General features: G+C 44.1%; 1 protein-coding gene across 1 annotated transcript in view; it reads right to left on the bottom strand.

Moving 5' to 3' along the window:
* The window catches only part of USH1C (USH1 protein network component harmonin), a 99,064-nt gene that overhangs the window by 38,895 nt on the left and 34,447 nt on the right, over nucleotides 1–25,722 (bottom strand). Inside the window, exons 12-16 of the mRNA XM_025205632.1 lie at nucleotides 25,107–25,163; nucleotides 21,592–21,734; nucleotides 13,706–13,771; nucleotides 12,007–12,131; nucleotides 6,582–6,658 (exon numbers count right to left, since the gene is read on the bottom strand). Of these exons, the coding sequence (XP_025061417.1) occupies nucleotides 6,582–6,658; nucleotides 12,007–12,131; nucleotides 13,706–13,771; nucleotides 21,592–21,734; nucleotides 25,107–25,163 (468 nt within the window). The remainder of the gene's footprint in view (nucleotides 1–6,581; nucleotides 6,659–12,006; nucleotides 12,132–13,705; nucleotides 13,772–21,591; nucleotides 21,735–25,106; nucleotides 25,164–25,722) is intronic.

Below are 25,722 nucleotides of genomic sequence, written 5' to 3'. Positions count from 1 at the left end.
CGTTTCGTGAGCCCTTGGCCAGTGAGAACGGCCACTCGGGCTAGAGCAGCCCGAGAGTGCCTGATCGAGCGGAGGCAGGCACAAACACTGTTTTAAATATGGCACTGTTTTTGCCTCCCAGCCGGTCAGCAACAAGCAGCAGGGCCACCAGAGCCCCTCAGCAACGGGGGTGGGAGGGAGGTACGCAGGGGAACCTGCAAGATTGAAAGAGTTGCCACACAGCCCACTTCTGCTGTGAACTCGGTAGGTTCTTATGAATAAGAAAAGGAAAGTGGTGAGCACCATTTCCAGCATTTGCTTGGTAAGTCTTCTCTGATGCAAGGTATACTGAACATCCATAATGGGTTCTGCTGAGGTACCACCACCCTCAAACAAACAAGGTCCCAGTTAAGCAAGGTATTTTAAATGTAATAAATAAGATGCATTTTAGTGAAACAGGATCCTCACACATGCACAGGGCTGGAAGGGGTGGCCTGAAGGTATTTGCTTTACTTACTAAGCTGGGGCTAATATTCTTGTTAGAGTCAAAAGGGTTTTTTTCCCTCAGTAAGGAAAGCAGGAACAAGAAGAAGGAAATTGTAAAGAAACATAGCACAGAGCCTAAAACAACATACCTCTTGTACAAGCCGGTTAATTTTCAGCTGTTTTTCTCTTTCCAACATCCCTTCTTTTTCTTTGGCAAGTTTTTGCTCAAACTCCATTTCCTTTTTATTTTTCTTCTGCTCACACATACTGTCACTCTTTGATTTCTTTTTTTCTTTCCCCTTCTGGGAAATTGTTAATTACACAAAAGCACAGCATGTCTATTTAATGGTAGTTAAAAACACCACAAACTTTCAGCTTCATTGAGCCTTCAGATACATAAGCACCTGTCTTAGAAGAATTAAGTTCTCTGATATATGAAATGAAATTTGCCCCTATTCAGAGAGGTTATATGTCTTCCTGCATGGGTCAAAGCAGTTAAATATTGTACAGGAGAGGAAAAAACTGAAGCGTGGGATATTTGGTTTGATAGAAGCACTACACTATTCATAAATTACTTCTTTTTAGTAAGTGCATGATACTATTCATTCCATCCAGGAAGAGCACACACCAACTACAGATGCTTCCTCAGCCTGACGAAGGGTTTTTAAGCCCAAAAGTTTGCTAAGAATTTTTTTTCCAACTATTTATTTGGTCTAATAAAAGATATCAGATTTACCCAAAGAACCTTGTCTGATACAATGAAGGCATTTACATGATAGGTGCTCATGTATTACAGGCAGAAGTGAAAACTTTGTAAAGAGCCTTTCTTGCTTCACACAGTAAAAATACTACATGACATGCATAATAAGAGAGAGAACAAGCAGTTGTAAAGAGAAATTTCAGTCAGAGGGAACTGAATCACCCCCAAGCAAGGAGACTGCAACATGAAGACTGTGGTGAATTTTAGGGATGACAAATGAATATTCATGGCAGCCAGAGGATTAAAAGGTACCTCATATGTACTGGCCCCTTAAAAATAAGTGCTAACACTGTACAAAAAGATCTTAAAGCTTACACGTTTGAGAAAAAAATAGTCTCTTTTAATACAATGGAAACTTTCAGATAGAAGCTCTGAAGTTTGTGTCCTAATTGTGTTAGATGAAACTTGCACGCCAGCTGAGAGTTTAGTGACTATCAGCTGGCTTTGCCAAGGTTAACTGGTAGGGCAGGGGACCCCTGCTGTGCTCGTGTTCATGACCAAGGTGCAGCAGAGAGGAATCAATTGGCTTGCTACAGGTAGGTGGCTTCCAGTGCAGCAAGGGACAGGGCTCCAGGCTTGGTTGGAAGAGTACAAGCAGTATACTGAGGAAAGCATGAGCTGTTCCTCTTTTATGCCAGGAGAACTTCTCAGCAGTTTGGGAACCCAAGGGTGCAATGAAAAAGCATGCAACAATCAATCTCTGTATAACTAAGGATAAACTTAACAGTCCTACAATACTGGAAACAGGTAGTTAACTGTGCATCTGACAGAGTAGGTTGTTACCTATGCCTCTTTGAACCAGCTAGTCTCTAAGGTGCCACCCTGCCATTCCTTGTACAATACTGGAGAAAAGGTATTGGGTCATATGTCTAATCTTGGCAAGACATATGACCCATATGACATATTGGGTCATATGTCTAACTTTTGGAAGGATTCTAACATTCTATTTTCTGGTCAAAACAAAAAACTAAAGGAATTACCACATTCAAATAACTGGTACCTTAAACTGATGAGTACAATGAAGTTATATTTTATTTGCTTCAGTTAATTTTATTATTGATGGAAAGAGTAGTCTTAACAGGTAAAATTAATGTGTTCCATGTGTTTCAGTAGTTGCATGCTTCTGCAGTCAAAACCAATGTCTTGTGCCTGTGTTTTTATCATTTGTACTACAATGACTTCATGTCTTGTGTAGAACTACCTATAGTTTGCACCTTACAGTTACTAAGATATTAGCTCATTATTTACAAAAAGACACAAATTTTTCTTCTCTATGTGCTAGGTGTTAACATCTTATTTCTGATTATACAGATTTACACTGAACTGAACTGTGTATGTTATTAGTACTAGAAAAGACAAACAAATACCCACCAATACTAGCCAAATGCATTATTATAAGCAAAAACAAGACTAGCGTAACCCCTTCCATTTTTTCCTATGGATTCATAGTTTGTTCCTTGGGTTTTGCTCTGAACTAAAAATATCTTTAAGAGGAAGTGAATTTATTTTATAAAAATTAGTTTGCAGTTTTTGAGCAAGATGAATTATATTTCCCAGTTTCAAATATTTTAAAAACACTTTTAAAAAGCAAAAACTGGTTCGATCATAAATACTCTTTTTTAGGCTTTTGGTTCACACTGGACGCATCTACATGTGCTAATAAATCATAGTAGGTTTACTGAGCAGTATGGCTTCCTGAGACTAAATCTATACATGCTCCCTCTTGGGAGCAGATTTGCTCCCAATAGGAGCAGCCTGGTACAGGGTGGCTCCTGCCCTTCTCTGCCCCCCTGCAGCAGCCAGGGGAGCTCCAGGTTCCCCCAGGTGCTAGCCTGGGGGATGGCAGGGGGCACAGGGCTGGTCCCAGCAGGCATGGGGCCAGGAGAGAACTGCCAGCTGCAGTAGCAGCTGTCTCCTGGCCCCATGCACATTAAAAAAGGATCTGATGTGCACGGGGCCAGGAGAGAGCTGCCCCTGCAGCTAGCAGAGCTCTCCTGGCCCCAAGCCTGTGGGGGGACATAGCTGCCAGGAAGACCCCAGCCAGGAGCTGTCTCGAGTGTGGAATAGCTGCCAGTGAGCCTCCTGCTGGGTAGGTGGGAGAAGGTGGGGGAGAAACAGGGCCACCAGCATCTGCCCTGTTTGGCAGGGAGCTGGTTGCTTTGGGTAGTGGGTGGAGGCTAGGAATCCAGCCCTCACCTGTCCCCCAGAGCAGCCCCACGTGGAGGTTGGATGAACATCTGTCTGGGGTCGTGTGATCCCAGCATGTGCTCCGGCCAGTGGCGGAGGATCAGACTAGATGATCTATTTAGGTCCTTTCTGGCCCCTAACTATTATGAAACTACTATGAAACTATGGTGCACTCTATGCTCCAGGGGACAGATGAGAGCTGGATTCTCAGCCCTCACTCACCCTCCAGAGCAGCCAGCTCCGAGCCAGGAGCTGGGACAGGGGGCAGAGAGCTCAGTCCTGGCGCTGACTGGTTCCCAGCTCTTGCGGAGAGCTGAGCAGCACCAGGACCAGGGAGGGAGTTCCCTATCCCCTGTGGCCCCCTGCTGCTTAGGCTGACAAGGAGCAAATTTGTCATTGTCTACATAAATATTACTCTGCAGTATCTACTGCTTAGTAAATGGTGCACATGGGTAGACAGTGTCACTTTACTGTGCAGTAGATTAGTTTATTGCACAGGAAAGTATCTCATGTTGACATACCCACTGTGCAATATACTTCAAGAGAGTTGCATTAGGCTTTTATTAATATTTTCAAATTGTTTTGAAGGCCTACAAAAGCAATATAGATGCTTAAAGAATATCAATGTAGAGGTGCACAGGGGAGTCATTTATTTATTCTAACAAGTTAGCACTTTCAAAACAGAATCATGTTTTTCTCTTACATAACCTAACTGTATAAATGGTGGTCATTTGCATCTGAGATACAAGTTCTAAGTGATATCTAAAATGTGCAGTTGTTACCTGGTTTATGCATAGGGAAATAACTCTGACATCTCTCCTCTGGCAGGGTAGTAAAACAGGATCCTCTATATTAGAGGCGGCCAACCTTTTTGCCAGACATGACACAAATTAGACTCGCACCCTTTCCGAGTGCTTCATGCGCCCTGTGCTCTCTGCTTCCCTGTGCTCCCTGTTTGATTTGCTGCTCTGATGCCTGCTTCCTTTCCTGTGTTCCTTGACAAAACTGCTACTTTGCTTTCTGCTTCCTCCCCTATCTGCTCCTGTGTACCCTGCTCCCTCCTTGATCTGCTGTGGGCCACACACAGAGACTGTGCACCACTTGTGGCATTCGTGCTGCAGGTTAGCCACCCCTGTTCTCAATAGTGTCCATGATAGATGAAGCTTGCATTAAAGTTGTTATCCTGACTCCTCTGCACACCTAGAACTGTAAGAGAACTGATATATGAGCAATGCAGGATTTGGCCATATGATGGCACCACCAGTTCTGAACATCAACCAGTTAGACCAGGTGTTTTCAACCTTTTTTAAGGAGTGTACCCCTTCTGGTGGCAGCAGCCAGACAGGGAGTGGTGGGGAGGGGGTGGCAGCAGCTGGACACGGAGCCGGGGGAGGAGGTGGGGGGTTGCACGCAGCAGCAGCAGCTGCTACGCGCGAGCTCCCTCCAGCCCCTCACCGCGTCTGGGCAGCGCCTGTGCAGCCTGCAGAGGGGAGCCACTCTCCTCTTCCCCCCGGTCCTGCTCTTGGGAGGTGGCAGCACGGGGTGGTGGGTGGTGGTACTCCATCCCCGTCTGCCCGCGCATAATCCCAAGTACCTTTCCAAGTACCCCTGGGGGTATGTGTACCCCTAGTTGACAACCTCTGGGTTAGACAACAATGGCAGAAGCTCTGTAAGTGTCAAAAAATATTGGAAACAGAAAGTGAGAACAGGAATAGGATGTTATTTGAAACAGTATTGCATGACTTAAAGGTAATACTTCAAACCATACTATCCTTTTATCAGACTTTAGAAGCATGTTTTGATTATCTTCATCCATTATGTGTGAAATTTATTCCTGCACAAAAGCCTACTCACCACTTAGGACACCACTTACTGAGAGATTTTTAAAAGCAATAATAAAAACTAAGCTGTCAATTCTCACTGAATTTCTGCTTCTGGAAGATCTCTGTTAAGCACTATTTTGATGGCTTACAGATAGTGTGAGATTTGTGCTGTCTACCCTATTGAGTCAGACATACAACAGGATGAGCATCTCCTGCAAGAAGCTGCCAGCTCTCAATTCCCCTTGAAATCACTCAGTACTTCAAAAGGATCAGACCTCACAGGCACACTCCAGAAAAACCCATCTACACATGCGTATATCAAGTACAAAAAAAATTGAAGTTTCTGAGTCCATGTGATGTAAAGGAGCTTGATACTTGCCGCAGTGGTTACAAATAAATGTACACTTATTATACCATTTATTTGAAGAATGATAAGAGAGAAAGAAGGAAAGGTAAACACAAAACCCACAGCAAACTCTAATTTACACCTCTATATGCTGTATACCTTGCGGATTGTTGGAAATTTTCCTTCATACCGATAAAACCATCCAAAAGCTATAAAAATGCAAAGAAAAGTGTTTGTTGAAGAAAAGTCCAATAATGGTTTAGAACAACCCAGATATACTTGCAACAGGTTAAAAACTATTTGAGGAGTAAAAACAAAACTTTGGTAAGAAATGACAATTACTTTCTAACAGCATTGATCAAAAGGCTTTATATGTACATGTACCGATATGTTCATCTTAATTTTTATTGATATATTTTATATGAGCTAGTTATTCAAGACACACAGTCACTCTTAGTGCCATAATTTACAGTCATACCCAATGCTTTAGAGTGATCATGACAATCGTTTAGCCATAACCTACTGAACAAAATCAAGTTATTGATTAAACAACTTTCAAGCCTGCGTGCTGCAGAGAAACACTGAGAGAAAAAAATCTCCATTTCTCAATCTTTATGTTCTTTTTAAAATACTTTCCTAAAAGCTACATCCTTAAAGTAAAAATAAACAGCCATTTAGCACCACACAAGAAATCCATTGACTTATTAATAAATCTGATGTTGATAAATAACACTATTAATTACATTGATTTCTCATTTTTGTTCTTCTCCACAGTCTTTGCATTCATTTCAGGTATCTCTGGAGAACAATAATGGCAATATATATTCTCAGCTCTGTAACTATGTTAGCATTTACTATTCAAATAAAACGGACACTATCCTACCCATGAAACAGAGAAAAATAGGAAGCACTCAGTTCAGTGTCAAAACAGACTGTCAGGAGGAAGTGAAGTATAGGAAGAATCTGAATCAGGACAGGAAGTTATGGCTGAACAGCAAACCTGTTTGTCCTGCTTCATGCTCATTCCATCCATGTCATCCGCTGTAAGCTGGTCACATGCAATTCCCTTTAAATCTACTAAAGAAACAAAGGGGGAAGGAAATAAGGAGACAGAAATGAGAGTGCAACTAGAGGCTTCCATGAAATAAAGAAGAAGCAATGATGTGAGGCTTTACATGTTATTACAATATTAGGTACATCAGGAATTACCTAAATGAAATAAAGGATCTCCAAGCAGCTTCAAGCACCTGCAGTGCACTGAAGCTGGGGGAGGATCATCGTGCGGGAGGATCATGGCGACTACTCACAAATTTGACCATCAACAATGATCTGGTACAGATTAAAAGGAAAACACTACCCTTTCCCCTTCCTAGAAAACAGCAGTATTACATTTATATGACAATATTACCCAATTGTGGCACAGCTCTAGGAGGGCGTGTAGTCAGAGAAAGACCCTGCCTCCAAGTTTGCAATCTAAATAGACAAGTGAGAGAAAGGAAGTGTCATCTTCCCCGTTTTAGCTGGGGAATCGAAGCACAAAATTAAGCAACTTGTCCAAAGTCATGCAGCAATGCTGTGGCAGAGTCAGTAATGGAACCCAGATCTCCCGATCTCCAGGGCTAGGGACAGACATTCAAAAAGCCAGAGCCTGAATTGATTCAATCTTTGCAGGTTAGTCTAACCTGCCTAGACTGAACCAATTTGCAAGTGAACAGACATTCAGAAAATGCAGACACATGTCTGCATTGGCTCAGGCCAGAAGCTGGGGGATGCTAGAATGCATCTTCGGCTGCAGGGAATCTGTGATATGGGGGGGTAGGGTGGGAGGGGTGGTGTGGCCAGCCCTGGCAGTAGCCTCAATTGGACTGGCCCTGTCCCACTGCCACAGATCCAAGCCAGTATCTGCCTGGGACTCTCCCCTCACTGCTTCAGCAGCTGGGGTGGGGGCATGGCCAGATGCCAGCTAGCATGGCCCCCTGAGGCAGAAGGGGCAGGGAGGGGATTTATTCACCCTCTGCTCCCTCTGCCCCCAGGGGACCACAGCCGGGGTCTACCAGCCCCAAATGCCGCTACTGATTGCTCCCTGCATGGGGCAAGCAGCAGAATAAGCTCCTTCCCTGTCCCCTCTGCCAGATGCCGGAGGGAGGGGGGAAAATAACCCTCCTCCGTGCCCTGGCACCCACGCTGGCCAGCCTCTGGCCACCCTGCATCCCTGCCGCAGGAGTGGTGAGGAGGCAGGGACCGTGACAGGGGCAGTACCCCGTCAAGGTTTCCAGGAGCGCAACCCTCTTCCCATCAGGGGTTGCGCTGCAGACAGGGGCAGGGCAGTCAGAGCTGCCACAGACTGCATGGGGCGAGCGGTGACATCGGGGCCTGAAGGGCCAGCCATAGTCCCCCAAACCTCCCATAGCACCACTGCTACTTGCCCCGCCCCTGCCCGCAGCGCAGCTCCCTGCCAGGAAGAGGCTTGCGTTCCTGGGAAACCATGACACGGGGTGCTGCCCTGTCACAATTTCTGCCCCCTCACCACTCCAGCGGCAGGAGTGGGGGCATGGCCAGAGGCCAGCCAGCATGGCCCCCTTAGGTGCTGGGGCACAGAGAGGGGTTATTTCCCCCCTCCCTCTGGCATCTGGTGGAGGGGGCAGGGAAGGAGCTTATTCCAGCACTCGCCCCATGCAGGGAGAGAAGGACGGCACTCGGGGCTGGCAGCCCCCCACTGCAGCCCCCTGGGGGCAGAGCGGGCAGAGGGGGATAAACCCCCTCCCTGCCATGCCAGCCAGCATCTGGCCATACCCCTGCCACCCCCACCACTGGAGTTAGTTTCTTAGTTAAAAATAAGCTTCAGAGCACTTCCACTGCCTTCAGAGAGCTGAGCCACTCTTACCGCTAATGCACAACTCTTCTATGAAAAGTTACAGTGTACAAATGGCACCTTATTACAGAGGAGATTTGTTCCCTTGACAAATCCTATGAAGAAAATATGACCACTGACTTAAATGGAGTTTTGGACTGTAGAGAGTGTACAATTTGGGCTAAAAATCTGCAGTGGTGGGAAAGTGACAAGAAGGGAATAACAGAGAGGAGAAAAGAAGTAAGGACAACAGGAAGGAATTCAATAACAGAAAAGTAAAGAGCATGTGCATCAAAAAACCTCTTGTAACCCATCTAGGAGATATGGACATTTGTTCCACTCTAGTGATTAGTTCAAGTAGGTTGCTAATTAATCTGCTTGAAAAGCTGGCAAATGGACTTGAGCCCTTGACCCAGAAACACTTACAAACATGTTTAAATAAAACCATGAAAGTAGGCCCAGTAAGAGTGAGCCTGACAGTCTCCTCATTTTCTTAAAGTTAAGCAGGTGCCTCCGTTCTTTGTGCATAAGATACAAGAACTGCAGAAGTATTTGCTGAAACCTGGGCCTTGCTTATTTTTACAAGGTGCAAAAGCATGGAATATTAGGTACCAGATGATGTGACTTATTTAGGGGCCAAGTATTTAGTCAGGGGATAGAATGTGCATGCAGTCACAAACGAGCTTGCATTATACATGAAAAAGATCCATATTAGTGCATGAAAAACAAATACCGTATTTGGATGATTCACAGTCATCCAAATCCAGGATGACTGTGAATGTAAGATGACACCTCAATAATTCATTCTATAAATGGAAAATTACAAATTGGTTATAATTTTCCATTTATAGAATCTAATTGCTGGAGAGTTGTCTTAAACTTGCCCCCAATCATGGGGGGCCGGGGGAGGGGGGGAAAAACAGGCAGCCTGCCCCCTGTTATTTACCCCCCATCCCTGTGCCCCACCACCTGTTTCCATACCTGATCCTCAACCCACACTGCCACTGCCTCCAGATCTTCACTGCCTCCCAATCCCCCAGATTTCCAATGTTGCCTAATACCATGCCCAATCCCTGACACCTTCATACCATTATTACCTCCCAATCCCCTTGCCTAATTCCCCAGACTGCCACCCACCCCCATATCTCATTAGCTGTCCAATCCACTGCCTGTTCCATGACATGCACTACTGCTTGATCCCTGACACATGCTGCTGCCCCATCCCCACCCCTCTGATCCCTATGTGTGCTACTGCCCTATCCCTGCCTGTTTTCCAACCCCACACTGCTACCTAAACCCTGGCCCTAGCTAGTGGTTCCTGGCCCAAGTCACCACAGATACTGCTGACTCTTGGCAGCCGCAGCAGCCACAGCAGGAGCAGCTGCCGTCTCGCGCCCTCGCGCCCCCCCCCCCAGCCACAGCAGTAGCAGCTGCAGCAACAGTAGCTCTGGCCCCAGTTCCAGCCTGGTGCAGGCAGAGGCTGCATCTCTGGCCTGGGCATGGCGCTGAGCTGGTGCCAGAGCCAGAGCACTGATACTCAACTTCAAGATGAAGCTTGTTTTTCCCCTGTGCTAAATAAGGGAAAAAACTTCATCTTGGATTCAAGTAAATACAGTAATAATGATGAAATCTAGTTCTTACATTATGCTCTTTATGAATAGCTCTCAAAAGCACTCTGCAGGAGGCAAGTAACATCACCCCTATTTAACCAGAGAGGAAACTGGAGCATGGAGAAGCAAAGTGATTTCCCAAGGTTACCCCACTTGCCCTTTTGGAAGAATGGTAGCTACAAAGTAACTATTGAGTAGGTCAATGGCTTGTTCCCATACACGTGTTTCTCTCTTGGGTGACCTTAAGAAGTTTCCAACACCTGAGTCCAAAAAAGCTAAACTGCTAAAACTAGTCACATACAGACATTCTCTTTTTCTTGGGAGAGTTGCTGGTCTCTCAGAAGAAAACATGAGTGTACAGATGTTCAAGACTTGGACTGCTGAAAGGGAAAAAATAACTTGGGAGCAACCAGTGTTAAGTCACTCTCACCTGGGACAGTGAATGTCTGTACAACTTACCCTTCTAAAGAAGTCACAGCAGTCCTCTAGCATCCCAGGATGCACTGCTCCTGCTTCTTCCTCACTTACCCCAATAGTGTGTAACTCTGGCTGGACTCCATGGACATTTATACACATACTTTTTTGTCCTGCAATGCACTGGAGATCCGCCGCTTTGAAGCAGACTTGATTAATCGAGTCTGCTCTGCATACAAGCTGACACACGTTGCACTGCATCACGTGCAGTTGTATAAGCAGCAAAATGCACACCAGCATACAGAAAATGGTGGCAGTGCACTTTTGAACTAAAGCACCTCTATGTGTTTTAGTTCAAAAGTGCAGTGCCATCATTTTCTCAGCGCTGACACACATTTCACTGCTTATACAACTGCAAGTGTTGCAGTGACACTTACATGTGTAAAAATGCCCTACTACTCTAGCCAAGTAGGAAGCAGAACAATCCCACTTTGTGCTACAGGAAGGCGCAGGCTGACTCTGAGCAGTCCAGGTCGGCCAATCAGGGTTGCCCTGTGCACTGCTGCCATCTGTTGCTAGGCAGACTGAAGGAGCACTGTCTAGCAAGAGGTTCTACCCCTCTGAGCCAAAAACATGAATTCCATTTTTTTTTATTAAGGAAAAAATATGAGAGAGGGAGACCACCATTCTCCCCAACATGAACTGAGAGCATCCACTTACTCCACCTCAGTTTGAAAGCTGACTATTAAATTTCTACCTTCAACCACTCCATTTCCCCAAGATCTCTCCCAGGTCAGACACCAATCATGAAAATGATGTCCGCATAGCTGATTACTCACTAGATAAAGAGTTAAAATACTGACATTGGGCTCTGAGGTAACAAAATGCCCCTAAATCCTGTAATTTATTATGAAGAAAATATTTTCTTCATAGATATTAAATTAGAGCATGTAGCACATTTTATGAAATTTTCTCAGATTCACACATACATGTGCATACATCCAGCATATAAGCATTTGGGGCAGACTTTCATAAAACAGCTTAGCTCCCATTGAGGCACCAGTTTGTTTGTTTTTTTAAGTGTTCAGCATAAAAGCATCTCCAATTGAGAGCAGTTCAATGAAAATTATACCATTACTACTTGGGAAATCTGCCAGAGGTTGACATTTCTGAGGCTTACAGAACCTGCTGAATAAAAATAATATGGACAACAGCAAAGTAAATCTCTCCTCAGTCCTGGCTGGGAATGGCACCTCAGTCCTGGCTGGGAAGACTCAGTATCTCTAGGTGGGATAGCTCAGTTTCCAGGCCAACATATTTTTTTGCGGAGGCTGTAACAAGGCTTACAGTTAAGCCTGGTGGTGGGATTTGTAACCTAGATACCAGTAAGCACACATCTCATAGGTTTGCAAACAATCAAGAAGTATTAACTTTTACTCATGTCTATAACATGTTAAAATTGAACTGGTGAAATATTCTATATATCCAAGACTGATACTGTTCCTCCAGCACCATTTTCCCTAGGGAACAGGACAGAATCTGTTGTTTACCTCTGTGTTTAGGAGAAGGGGCATGGTGAACTTCAGCAGTCACAGTTTTTACAGTTTTAGGTGGCTCTTTAGGTGCCCAGTCCTCTTCCCATTGTTTCTTAAATTTCTCTTCCTCTGCTGTTATCCTAACAAACACAAAACATATTGCTTAATGTTCCGATTTAAAAAATATTACATAATTCAAAGAATATTTTGTTACTTTTGATTACAAATTATTTCCATCCAATTCATTTAAAAAGCATAACTCTTATTGTATATTTGTGTCTACTGTTTTATTCACCAGCAGAACTAATGCACATGACTTATGGTAAAACGTGTGCAAATCTGCTAACTAGCCATTTTGATGCTGTTTATGGCCTGTAACAACAGTTTTCTCAATAACCTAAATGAGGGAAAGGTTCATAGAAGTTGAAGGAAATTCAAGTCCCTGCAGATACATATGCATAGTAACCACACGAACTGGTCTGATGTCACACTGGGGTATGCTCTGGAGAAGCCAATTCTCAGCACCCTTGACTGATTGTAAAGCCAGGAGAAACACTTATGGATCCTCTAGTCTGACTCTGCACAAGACAAGTTAAAGAACTTAAACTCCATCAACAATTTTTTATATGAGCTTCTGTTTGAGCTGTAACATCTCTTTTAGAAAGCTATCTTGTCTTAACTTAGAGAAGTAATTAGGCATGCTGGGCTGAAGTTGGATAAAAACCAAGGTAGGGTGGCACCTTATAGACCACCTGGTTCAGAGAAGCACAAGCTTTCACAGACAACAGCTTACATTGTCAGATGCATCAGATGCCCAGGAAAGCTTATGCCTCTCTGAATCCGTTAGTCTCTAAGGCTGTCTATACACATGCTCTGGGGGTGAGGCAGGGACAGACACTCTGAGAGCTACTCTAATTAAAGCGCCTGGAGCGTCTCGTGTATCAGTGTCCCCAGGAGCAAATGCTGGAAGATCCAATACTACTCCAAGTGAGCAGAATCATAGAAAATTAGGGTTGGAAGGGACCTCAGGAGGTCATCCAGTCCAACCCTCCACTCAAAGCAGGACCATCCCTAGCTAGATTATCCCAGCCAGGGCTTTCTCTAGCCAGGTCTTAAAAACCTACAAGGATGGAGAATCCATAACCAGCATTCCCTCTAAGCTGTGTGACATGCGTGGCCACGCAGACATGCTCATACAGCACTGCCAGGCATGCCTGCACAACCACACACGCCGCACAGCTTAGAGGGAATGCTGTCCATAACCTCTCTGGGTAACCTTTTCCAGTGTTTTACCACTCTCCTAGTGAGAAAGTTTTTCCTAATATCTAGCCTAAATTTCCCCTGCTGCAACTTAATACCATTGCTCCTTTTTCTGTTATCTGCCACCACTGAGAACAAACAGGCTATAATAAATAATACATGTCAGCTGGTTGAGTAATAATTTGGAGTTTTACTGAATTTTTTTTCACCTGTTCATCCTTAATTTTGGAGTTTGCAGTTGACAACAGTGGGGAAAGGAAAGGAAAGGAAAATCAGCTTTCTATTCTTCACTGAAATTTTTTTTGTTAAAAAGAAAAAAACTAGTAAAGATTTGCATATTGACAAAACAGGAATGTTTGCTTAAAAGATATTGCCAGAATTCTTTTCATGAAGTCTAGTATATTTAACTGGTCATTATATGTAGTGTATTTAGTGTACCTAGGCAATTACTTACTGTCCAATTTCTTTATGATATCTTTCTTCTTCCTCTGCAGTCTTCTGAGTCATCTCCTGTTTTCTTCTGCAAAACAGAACAATTGACATACTATGATAAAATTACACTACCCTCGTGCATAGATACTAACATAAAACAAATTAAATACACAGATGAGAAAACCTTGCACTGGGATAATCTGAATGGTAAGATACCAAAATTTAAAAGAAGCCTATTTTACAATCCCTGGCCCTCACTGCCTCAGTTCAGAAGCCTTGGGGCCTCTATGGACAGAGGCAGATCTTCAAATTCTGAAGTCACTTTGCCCTGTCAACTTCAGAACTCATTCTTCATTGCTCAACAAGCTCTTTATGCTATTTTTGATTCTGTGCAGTTCAGCCTAAAGATAAATCGACACTGGAAAGTAATACTCAGTGTTTTTCCCATTACAAGCATGGAAGAATGGCTTCTTTCTAAGTGGACTGGCAACTAGGAAGCAGAATGGCCTATCAAACTCAAGGCAAATTGCCACAATTGCAACTTTAAACCAGAGGTCCAAAATGAATTCATGTTGTAATTTTGCTAACTAAGAGAAATAGAAGCTAAGGAACCATATGCTTTGTTACAAAATTGGCAATGGAAGAGGCACAATGAGAGATTTTGAAAAAATATGTACAAAAATAATACAGACACATTCCTCTTTCTAATCCTGTACACAAAATAAAGGAGAGGTGCTAAATGCATATGGCTTAATGATGCACTGATGTGAAAACATCCAGTACTGGCAGAGTAGGACTCATTCTGCTTACTACCTAAGTATTGTGTACTATATAGGAAAATATTTTATTATTCAAAGAGTCACTAAGTTCAGAGACATATTTTGTGATGAGTTTCTATTTTCACAGAGAACTTTAGGAAAGGCATCTAGGCTTTTAGTAATAAACTTGTAGGTTAAACTTCAGAAAAATTACAACATCTGCAAAGGCCACATATTTTAATCAATTTCTGAATCAATGACAGTTAAGTGTCCAAATACCTTTAAAAACATGATCCTTAGTCATTTCCCCTACTTGCTTGTGTGAAATTTGCAAATCATGGTTGTACAAAAAACCCGATTTTTCATTTGGAGCCTAAACTACATGGGAGGCAGCCATTGACCCAAAATAAAAATGCCTCAATTTTTTTGCCAAAACAAACTTCCCCCAATTTTAAAAATGTTCTTAGTTTGATTCTGTGAATATGGTCTCAAAACTTTACTTAGGAAAAAAAAAGAATTAGCATATTTTCATAGCTTTAGGGATGCTCTATACATGCTGGCTCAGGAAGTATGTGAGGCAAGGATTTCTTTAGTTGTAGTGGGGAAAGATTTAGACAAGCTTTCAAATGCGGGCCTTTTTTCTTCAGGCCGGAGGAGACAGCTACACAGAGACAGTACAGTATTTACTTGAAATATAAGAGGAGGTGTTTTTCCCCCCCACAATTAGCCTGGGGAAAAAAAACTCATTAAGATATATTCACATACAAAGCAGAGGAGGAAGCAGGCAGCTGTTGTGGCTCTGACTCTGATTCTGCATCCTCCCCCCCAACTTCACCTCTGTAGCCAGGTAGGCTCCTACTTGCCTCCACATGCGGCTTCCCACTAGAGAGCTGGAAGCCCCACATGGGGCACTGAGTCAGCTGGCCTGGCCCAATGGTACACAGCCCATATTCACCCACAAGCCCCACACACACCTCCACACCCACCAACAAACCCTATGTCCACCCCCTCCTGCAGGCAGAAGCTCCTCTCCCCACTTACCAGGCTGTCTAGCCACACAGCTCTGTGCTCCACAATCATGGAGGTGGAGGCATAGAGCCTGCCACAGTTAAATTATGCACAATTATGCACTTATCCACAGTCATGCCTTTTATGTGCAAATTTGCATGAACACATACTTGTATAATTCCACACGGTGTACCTAACCATTTTCACTACCCTCCACTGGACTCTCTCCAATTTGTCCAAATCCGTCCTGTAGTGAGGGGCCCAAAACTGGACAAAGTGGTCCAGATGTGTCCTCACCAGTTGTGAATAGAGGGAAGTAATCACTTTCCTCAATCTGCTGGCAACACTCCTACTAATGCAGCCCAGTATGCCATTAGCCTTTTTCACAACAAGGGTACACTGTTGGCTAGTATTCATCTCATTGTCCACTGTAACCCCCAGGTCTTTTTTTTGTAGAGCTGCTGCTTACTCAGTTGGTCCCCAGCCAGTAGTGGTGCAGTGTTCTGTTCTAAGTGCAGGACTTTGCCCTTCTCCTTATTGAACCTTATGAGATTTCTTTTGGTCCAGTCCTCCAATTTGTTGGGGTCTCTGAATTCTAGCCCTACCCTCCAGCATATCTAGTACACCACTCAGCTGGGTGTCATCTGCAAACTTGCTGAAGGTGGACTCCATCCCAACTTCCAGGTCATTGATGAAGATACTGAACAAAATCAGCCCCAGGACTGACTCCTGAGGCACTCCACTTGAGATCAGCTGACAACTACACATTGAGCCATTGATTACTCCCCTTCAGGGGTGATGCATAGGGGGTGCACTGTGTGCACCCCCTACAAAAAGGTGCTGCTGATAGTGTTGGTGGCACCTGTGTGCGGTCGCCGCTGGCTACTCCACTGCCAACACTGCCGGTGGCGTGTGTGGGTGGTCTGCAATCCCTGCTGGCTGCTGCTGACAGCACCTGTGAGTGGTTGCCGACCCCTGGTCAGCGCTCACCACCCCCCACCTCCACCAGCACTGGTGGCGTCTGCAGGAGCTCCGTGCTTACCACCGCTGTGCTCCTGCTGCCGCCAGCACAGCTGTGCCCTGCCAGCTGCTGGGGGGAATGTGTTGTTTATGCCACCCTTTGAGCCCAATGATCCAGCTGGTTTTCTATCCACCTTGAAGTCCATTTCTCCAATCCATAGTTCCTTAGCTTGCTTGCAAATATGTTGGAAGACTGTATCAAAAGCCTTGCTGAAGTGAGGTATATCATGTCCGTTGCTCTTCCTGCATCCACAGAGCCAGTCATCTTATCATAGAAGGCAATCAGGTTGGTCAGGCATGACTTGCCCCTGGTGAATCCAGGCTGACTGTTCCTAAACAGCTTCTTCTCCTTTAAGTGCTTAGAGATGGGTTCCCTGAGGACCTGCTCCATGATTTTTCCAGGGACTGAGGTGAGGCACACACAGATTTGAAACAATATGTTGCACATATCATCCACTTCATCGTCACCCACAACAGCTTCACTTTCAAAAACTGACACTTCTCCTAACCCATTCTAAACTATGGGCACAGCTATGGGCTCAAAGATGGCTCCTCAATATGCGAACCTCTTCATGGAGGAAGAATTTCTAGGAAACTGCACCACGAACCTTGCCCCATACCTGTGTTACAGAGATGATATTTTCATCATCTGAACTAAATGCCTGGATTCACTTACTGACTTCCACCACAGGTTTAACAACTATTACCCCTCAATCAAATTCTCTCTGGAATGCTCCTACACAAATACTGACTTTCTAGATACTATAATCCGCAACTGGGATGGCACCTACAAACTACTACATATACATAAAAAAACCCAGGGCCCACCATTCCTATGCCTACAAGACCAACAGTCATCCCAAGCTCACCAAAAAAGCTGTAATCTATAGTCAGACACTTAGGTACCAAAACAAATGCTCTGAGGGGAACACTTGTGATGTCCACCTGCAGTCTAAAATCTTCCTTTATAAAACAAGGACACGCCAGTAGAGAAATAAACTATACAACTGAAAGAGCTATCCAAATGCCCCACTTTAACCCAAAGCAAACCCTCCTGTGATTGCACACCTCTGGTGGTCACCTACCACTTCACACTGGAACCAATTAAACAACTACAGCCTATACGCGACAAAAATCACACCTTTAGATAAATATTTCCAGCCCCTCCACTCCTAGCTTTCGAACAACCCCCTAACCTTACCCAGCTCATCATCAGAAGCAAACTCTCCACTGCTCAACAGACATCAAGTGGGGCACAGCATTGCTCTATCAAGAAATGTTTAACTTGTCAATACATCTCCACTGCTACAATAATCAACATCCCACATAATGAAACCATCAGAATCCATGGATCCTACACATGCCTTTTCCAAAATATGATGTATCTGATTCAATGCACCACATGCCCTCGTAGCAACTATATGGATGAAACTAAACAGCAACGAAAACAGCAGCATCAGAACGAACTCTCACACCAAAAATATAAAGGGCAGACACACACATACACCATTAGGAGTACATTTTTTCACAGAACAGACACTCCCTCTCTGACTTCACTTTTCTCATGCGCAAGGGAAATCTACCTAATACCTTTAAAATGGTAAGTGGGGAACAAAAATTCATAAGCTGGCTGAACACTACGATCCAAGGATTTAACACTGATATTGGCTTTAAGGCACATTATATCCACCTCATTCCTAAATTCTTCCCACACAAGAAAGGTGATAATGACCATCCTTCCTTTTGACAGACCTAGATCTCCCAGTTTTCAGCTTCTTTTCTTCTGCTAATTGTTTGTGTGCTGCCCCTGGGAATTTCTTTTCCCCTTCTTCCAAATGTTTTTACTTTTGTTGTACTAACTTGTCTCCTCAGACCTGCAGAATGACTTGATACTTAAAAGCTTGTCTAACTCTATCCCAACCACACAGCTGGGCCAATAAAAGATATCACCCTAAGAAATCCTTGCCTCTTGTTATTTTTTAACATTTAAAAAATGAAATGTTAAACTATTATGAATTTTTCCCTTGTTGAAATTATTTACCAAACCCGGTCTGAATTCAGAATACTTTCGATCCAAAGGTGCAATTTTCAGTTAAAAAAACCTACTTGACTGAAAATTTTCATCTGGCTTTGGAGAGTTCACCTCTTTCTAGCAAACGGAGAAAAATCACCACAATATGTCAATTAATGGGAAGACAGTAGTGATGAGAAGAGAATGTGGGCCTCCACACCTTTTAACCAAGTACTCTGTTGCAACAGAAATCACCACATCAAGCCCTACCCAACATGTCTCTCAATAATTCAGACCCTGTTGTTCCCATATTAATTGGCTTACTTTTAACATAAATAGATAACCAAGATACATTTTGGAGCCAATAGTTATCTTGGCCATAGTTGTGGCATTTCTGTCAGCTGTTTAGCTCTTAAGGCTTTGAATTCAGAGATTTTTAAATCAAACAACTTTAATATTAGCTGGGAAAAAAACCTATATTTTTTTCCTGTGGTTTTCAGAAGCCAATAAAAACATACCTTGTAGTAAATGCAGCCACAAGCTTAGTAAAGTCATAGTAAACAGATGCAAAGCAAGAATAAAAACTTTTTAACTTTGTCTGAAAGTCAGACTACTGGGATTCTACATCCAACTTTGTGGCCTTCATTCTTATTTATGCTATAAGCCCTTTTAACTGCTCTGGCATCACAGAGGGGTTTCAAAGTAGCAGTAAATTACATTTATATTCACTGAGTGCATCTACACATGACATTTACTGCAGAGTTGACTAATTATTTCAACAGTAAATGTCTCGCATCTACATGTTTACGCATCTATATTGGGCCACAGGAAACTAATTAACTCTGCAGCAGGGTAGAACTTGTAAATACAAGTACTAAAAAGGTAGTACAAGTACTACGCTGCTGCAGAGTTTTTTCATGCACAGCAACACACATGTAGATGCTGACCTGGCTGGCTAGGGTACAAGGATGCTTCAGTCTGGGGCTAGCCGGCAGACAGCTCCCACACCAAAGCACTCTTGTGCCCCAGCCAGCCCCTCCGCAACATGTTGAGCCAAGTCAGAACAGCCCTGGGCTGGCAGGCTGACTCAGCGGGGTCCCCTGCCAGATGGGGCTACTCCAACCGGGCTCAACATGCTGCAGTCCCAGGTGCATGTTCAAACAGTGGGCCTGGGAGCAATAAACTCCAGTGCAATATGCGCCGCAGTTTACTGCTGTGTGCTAATAGCACATGTAGATGCACCCACTTTAAAGCCTCCTTTATACTGCCACATTGGAGGAAAAGGTTCCCAATATTAAAGAGAAGTCAGGCTCTTAAGTTAAGGAAAATAACGTAATTACTCAGTGCCTCAGGTTTTCTGTGAGTTACATGTAACAATAATTATTATCCATTTTTTCTAACAGCAAGCCTAACACCACTGCTGAGAGTGAAGCAGAAATTGCATCTAAATTAGAAGAACTAGAATAGCTTTGGACAAACTGAAGGAAGTGCAAGCAGCTGCATGAGAAAGACCATTGGAAAAGGAGCACGGATGGGAAAAGTCGGTAAGGAAAGATACAGGCTTTAGAACTTGCCTATGGTCACACTGCATGAGGAAAAGAAGGTAAAGGGGGAAAGAAGGCATTCAGGGGCAACAGAGTCCAAAGAAAATGAGGAGAACACAAATATACCATGAAGGAAGTTTCAAAAGAGTTAACACAGTAAGTGGATAATATGATTCTACTTTTGACAAACCAGGCAGTGGGGGATTGGAATATTAGGGAACAGAGGTAGAATCAGAGGAGGAAGGCCAAAGAAGCTGAAGAATCATTTTTTTCTCCCCAATACCTATGTTCATGTTTATAACTGTAAGCTGCCCACACAAAGTGACAAATCACTGCTGCTGTGATGGATACCACCTACCTTCATGCATCTGTTGTTGAACAAAGAAATCCTAGAATCTTAGCTTCAATTGAAACTGCAAGGTTCCTGTGGATCACCAATAGCTACTGAGCCACCAATGCCTGGATTTGGCTGTCCTTAGCATTCAAAGAACTGCCAGGGGATTGCTATGGCCAAGCTTTCACGTTTAGCTGTCTTGCTAAATGTCTTGCATAGTATAAAAAGGTAATTTGACCAAGGGAAGTGCTTTATTGGTTTGCTAAGAAACAATTCAATTGAAGAAATTCATTTTGTGGTCAGTGTACCGAATTCAGATAGCAAGAAAATTGTAGCCTTGTGGTTTGGTACTCTTGAGAGACCTTGGTAAATGTAAATGAAAGTGCTTAAAAACAACCATTTTCTCTACAATATAATCTAGGCATGGATACCTATTGCTCAATTCATCCTTATATATCTCATGCTCAGGAAACAAGCATAACAAGTACTTAACATGGTTTGTGGCCACATGGTAGTGCTAACTTAAATATGGTCTAGCTATTTCTTATTGTATTATCGGTTCACAACATACTTCCACCTGCTGTGGTTTTCTTTTGCCACCATTTCTGACTCTACTAACCTACCCCTTCCCCTATCTCTCTCCTGCATGCTAGATTCCAGTCTTTTCCCAGCTCCTCTTGCTATATATCCTCACTGCCAAGAAGGGATCACAGCTAGAAACTTCATATGCACTCTCAACTGCTGCTGGCTCTCTCCCCCCACAATAGGTGAAGGATTGAGATTCAGGTGTGATAAGTGCAAGACAAGGGTGGTTCTTATTTGTTATCGAATGGTTTTATATAGATGTCATTGGTACCTTCCTCGGACATGGAGGCGATATGTTTCAGGCACATCTACATTGCAGTCTGCTGAGAAGCTGGGTAAATTAGCCCAAGCAGAGCTTTTTATTTCTGTGCCTGAACCGCCTGCAGTAGTTGGGCTTGCTTAGGAACCCTAAGTATCTGTACACCACTCTGCAGACTGTAGTGTAGCCATACCCTTGAATGACTTTAGCTTTGAAGTTCCAAAATGTCCACAGGGCTGAGGGAGAAGGAAATTGGAAGGAGAAAATCTTCTAGAAGCAAGAAAAAGTTAACATGAATTTAGAGTCTTCTCACATTTTTTTCCTGGTCATAATTGCCATTTTTAAGTCAAAGCTCAGTGAATTATAACCCCTTCCTCTAAAGTACTTACAGCTTCTCTTTCTCTTGCTGTTCTTTGAAGATTTTATTTGTCTCTAATGCAAGCCGCTTTTGATGCATTAATTCCTGACGCTCCAGTTCATGAAGGCGCTCCTCTCTCTGCCGCTCTTCTTCAGTCATGAAAAGCTCTTTTCCCTGCAATCCATCCATTAAAACAGAAATCACAAAAATTATAGTGCACTTAGCTCCCCTAACAAATCATTCTGAAGCTGCTAGGGAAGTTGTATATTTGTAGAGCTTCCTCCCATTGTTTCTTCCTAGTCACATCTATACCACTGGAACCAAACGGTCATGATCACTACATCCCTGCTACAGTCATTTTAAATGACTTGAAACTCAATGTGGAGGTGTGCTGTGCACCTCCTGTGAGCTGTGCAACCTCAGTTCCTACTAAAGCTAATGGCAACAGCAGAAGGCAGCATCAGAGGTGCTGTGAGCGAGTGGATGGGCAAATGTCAGCATCTACATTCAGTGCGAGTGAACAAGGAATTAAGAGGGGCAGAAGTGTTGCAGAATTTAGACCAATCACCACATCTTAGCTATTTTGTTTTCCCAGTTCTTGTTTGAACTTACTTTTCTGTTAAATGGTATGGAACATTTTCATCTAAAGTTATCAGAGAAAACACAACGGAACTGATTCTTCAGACCTTTTGAACAGTAAAAACCTAGTCAAAACGGATTTGTATTGTTTCAACTAAAAAGTACTTGTTTAGGAGAACTGTATTCTCCACTCCATTCACGCTCACAATTGATAGATCCTAGGCAAAAACAGCCAGCAACTATCTGTAGTTTGGAGAACTCTTTGAAAGTGGGAAGTTTGAAAAAGCTGTGATGCACTTACTGCAGCTTCTCTTTCACCCATAATGCACAGAGTGCATCAAGAGAAAGATGGGATATTCATGGAGTGGGGAAGTTGTGGCAGAGCGTAAGTAAGGATGGGCAAGGTGGGGCACAAGCCCCAGATCCTAAGGGGGAAAGCACTGGAATAGACAGCTACAGGCTCCACAGGCAAAGAGCATGGGAAGGAGGCAGGCCTCCCCCTCCTGGGCGTGGTTAATTCCTGTGCCCTCAGTAAGGTTTCTTTAAAGCAGGGGCAGGCAATTATTTCAGGCACAGGGCTGCTTACTAAGTTTTGGCAAGCCATTGAGGGCCATGTGACAAGCAGCCAGGGGCAGATAAATATTAATTTTCTACATTTTTTAGTGGCCTTGTGGGCCAAATAGAATGGTCTGGTGCGCTGCATCCGGCCTGCGGGCCGCATTTTGCCCACCCCTGCTTTAAAGTATAACTAGCTCTCCTGGACTCCTTTCTACCTCAGACTGGCCTTCCAGGGGATCCTGCCCATCAGTTCTCTGAGTGAGAAAACTCTGCTTTTCCGAAGTGTAGGATCCGTATTCTGTTTTTCAAAGGTGGGTATGCTTCTTGAGGGCCAGCAGGTCAAGGGAGCCACTTGACCCTAGGACCTTAGGCTTTCCAGATCACACTGGAGTCTTTGAGACACAGGAAGAGGCCTTATTCTGCTACAGCTCTTTCCTCTGGAGCAGCACAAACCAGTAGCAGTGTGTGAAGTTTCGGGTGCTGATTCAATTCGGAGGAGATTCGGTCCAATTCGGCAGCTAAATCTTCAAATCCGAATTGGATCAAAAGAACAATAAAAAGGTCTGAATCGATTCGGAAAAGATTCAGAGATCTTCGTAGATTCGGGCAGTCCCTGCTCACCACCACCAGGGAGCTGGACCTGGACTCCTTGCTGGTAAGTAGGAGGTGGTGGGGGAGGGGGGAGAGGGGAAGGGACCATGGGGGGACCCCGCCAGGCCCCATCCCCTGCCTGCTCTCCCAGCCCCCCTGGGCACCCCCGACCCCTGCCTACTCTCCCAGAGAGAGTAGGGGATGGGGGCTCATGGCAAAGCCCCCCACACAGCATGGGGCAGCAGGGATAGCCCCCCCAGCCTGGCAGGAATCGGTGAGTCAGAGTTTTTTGTTTTTTTTAAAGAGCCAGGAGGTGGGGCCAGGTGGGACAGCCATAAGGGGTGGAGTGGGGATTGTGCCCCCATCTGGCATGAGCCGGTAAGTGGGGGCTTTTGGTTGTTTTTTTTTAAACAGCTGGGATGCTGGGAAAGTGGATGGGGGATAGGGGCTCATGACAGAGCCCCCCATGCAGCACGGGGCAGTGGGAATCGCCCCCCTTCCTCCCACCTGGCAGCAGCCAGTAAGTGGGGGCTTTTTTAATAAAGAGCCAGGAGGCTGGGGCCGGGCGGGGCAGCCATTGACCGGGCTGGGAGAGCAGGTGGGGGTGGGGCCTGTTTGATTTGGAGATTCAGCTAATTTGGCGATGGCTGAATCTTCAAATCAGATTCGGTCGAATCAATTTGGGACAGTGATTCGAATCAACAAATTGAATCACTACCTCTGAATTGGCTGAATCTGAATCTCAAGCGAATACTAGCCGCTTTGCACAGGCCTACAAAACAGCTGTAAGTGAACTAGAAAATTCAGTCCATAGGAGTCTGAATCTTCTCTCCAGTGGACCAGTACAATATGACTGATTTCAGTGTAGATATTTGTGATTTATACCAATGAAAGAAGAATCAGAGTGATTGATATCAGTTGGCTGACACTGGTACAACTGACTGTAGAACTTGACCCGGTGTCTTGCCACTACCTCAGTTCAGAGTTTTAGCTATTGTCTCTGCCTGCAAACCCGGATTAAGATTATAGATATGATTTGCAGACAGAAGTGCAGCTCCCAGTTGTAACCCAGAACAATTTCTGCCAAGCATCCTGAGTTACATTATCCCAGACCAAACAGAAGTTCACTGTTGGTTCCAGGGGGAGGGGAATCTAGCTTTAGGCTGGGAGCATACAGCCAGGTTCCTATACCAGTGGCCATGGCTCTGTACCAATTCTGGCTGTTTTCAGAATGGGAGAGGGAAAGGCAACAGAGGGAGCTCATTCTTGGGGCTCCCCAGCTGGGGCTGAAGGGTGGGATGGGTGAATTGGACCCTGCCCCCGACCCTGGGGATGCGCAGGGCTCCAATACAACCGCCCCACCATCCGGGGGGACTGAAAAAACCCCCCGACTGAACTCCCTCTGCTCTCTTTCCCCCGTCCCATTCTGAAAACAGAGACAGGCTGGAAGGCAGTGCAAACACAAGTTACAGAAGATGTTCATTTTGAACATCTTTATCTGATACCTCATGCAATGAGGGATCAGATTTTCACCTGACTGTCCATTTTTTAAGCTGTCTGCAGCCGTGCACTTGTGTTTGGTCACAGCTATAGGCTGTTTACTGTGTCCAGATCAGGTGAAAACTGTCACTTCTGTCTGTACCCTAAAGACCAATGACTTCACAGAAAGACTCACTGCCTTCATTAGATTTTAGGTTAAAGACTCAACAAATGGAATATGAACTATCCTGAAACAAAGACTGCTTTACTAATTCTTACCTACAGGACCTATTTAAAACTTTTGTATAAAACTTCTGTTTTGATACGCTTATTACTTACAGCTCCTGCTACTACAGAGATAGTCAGCGTACGACTGCTTCTTAACACTCTCACAGCCTGCAAAAGAAAGTGAAAAAAAAATCAGTTTGATATATAAAGATGACAGACACAGAATAAGTAGAAGGGTTTCTGTATTCATAGTTTCAAGTCCTGAAAGAGCCATTAGATCACTTAATCTGACTTCTTGTATATCACAGACCAGGCTACTTCATCCAGTTATCCCTATACTGAACTCCAAAAGTTCTGTTTGACAGATATGAAGACATCAAGATAGCGGGAACTGATGGATTCTCCCTTTGTTCCAATGGTTAATCACTATATTTCTGCCTTATCGCTAATTTGTATTTGTCTAGCTTTACCTTATAACTATTCGTTTTCATTCAGACTCTCTCTCCTGAATTAGTCCTTTTGTACCCAGTACTTTCTCCCTATTAATCTAATTAAGTATCACAATCAAGTCACATATCCATCTTCTTTTTGCTACGCTAAACAGTTTCATCTCCTCTCTCTTTCTTGAAGAGTGAGTGGAAGGTGAGTGAGGCTTGGATTTTCAAAGAGATCTGCTTAGAGTCAACGGGAGTTCAGTGTCTACATCTTTTATGCAGCATTCGTTCAT

This window comes from Alligator sinensis, unplaced genomic scaffold (genome assembly GCF_000455745.1).
Source record: "Alligator sinensis unplaced genomic scaffold, ASM45574v1 scaffold447_1, whole genome shotgun sequence".
Taxonomy (NCBI): Eukaryota; Metazoa; Chordata; order Crocodylia; family Alligatoridae; genus Alligator; species Alligator sinensis.
The sequence above is the reverse complement of the archived record's forward strand: the minus strand, read 5'-3'. Positions and strand labels throughout refer to the sequence as shown.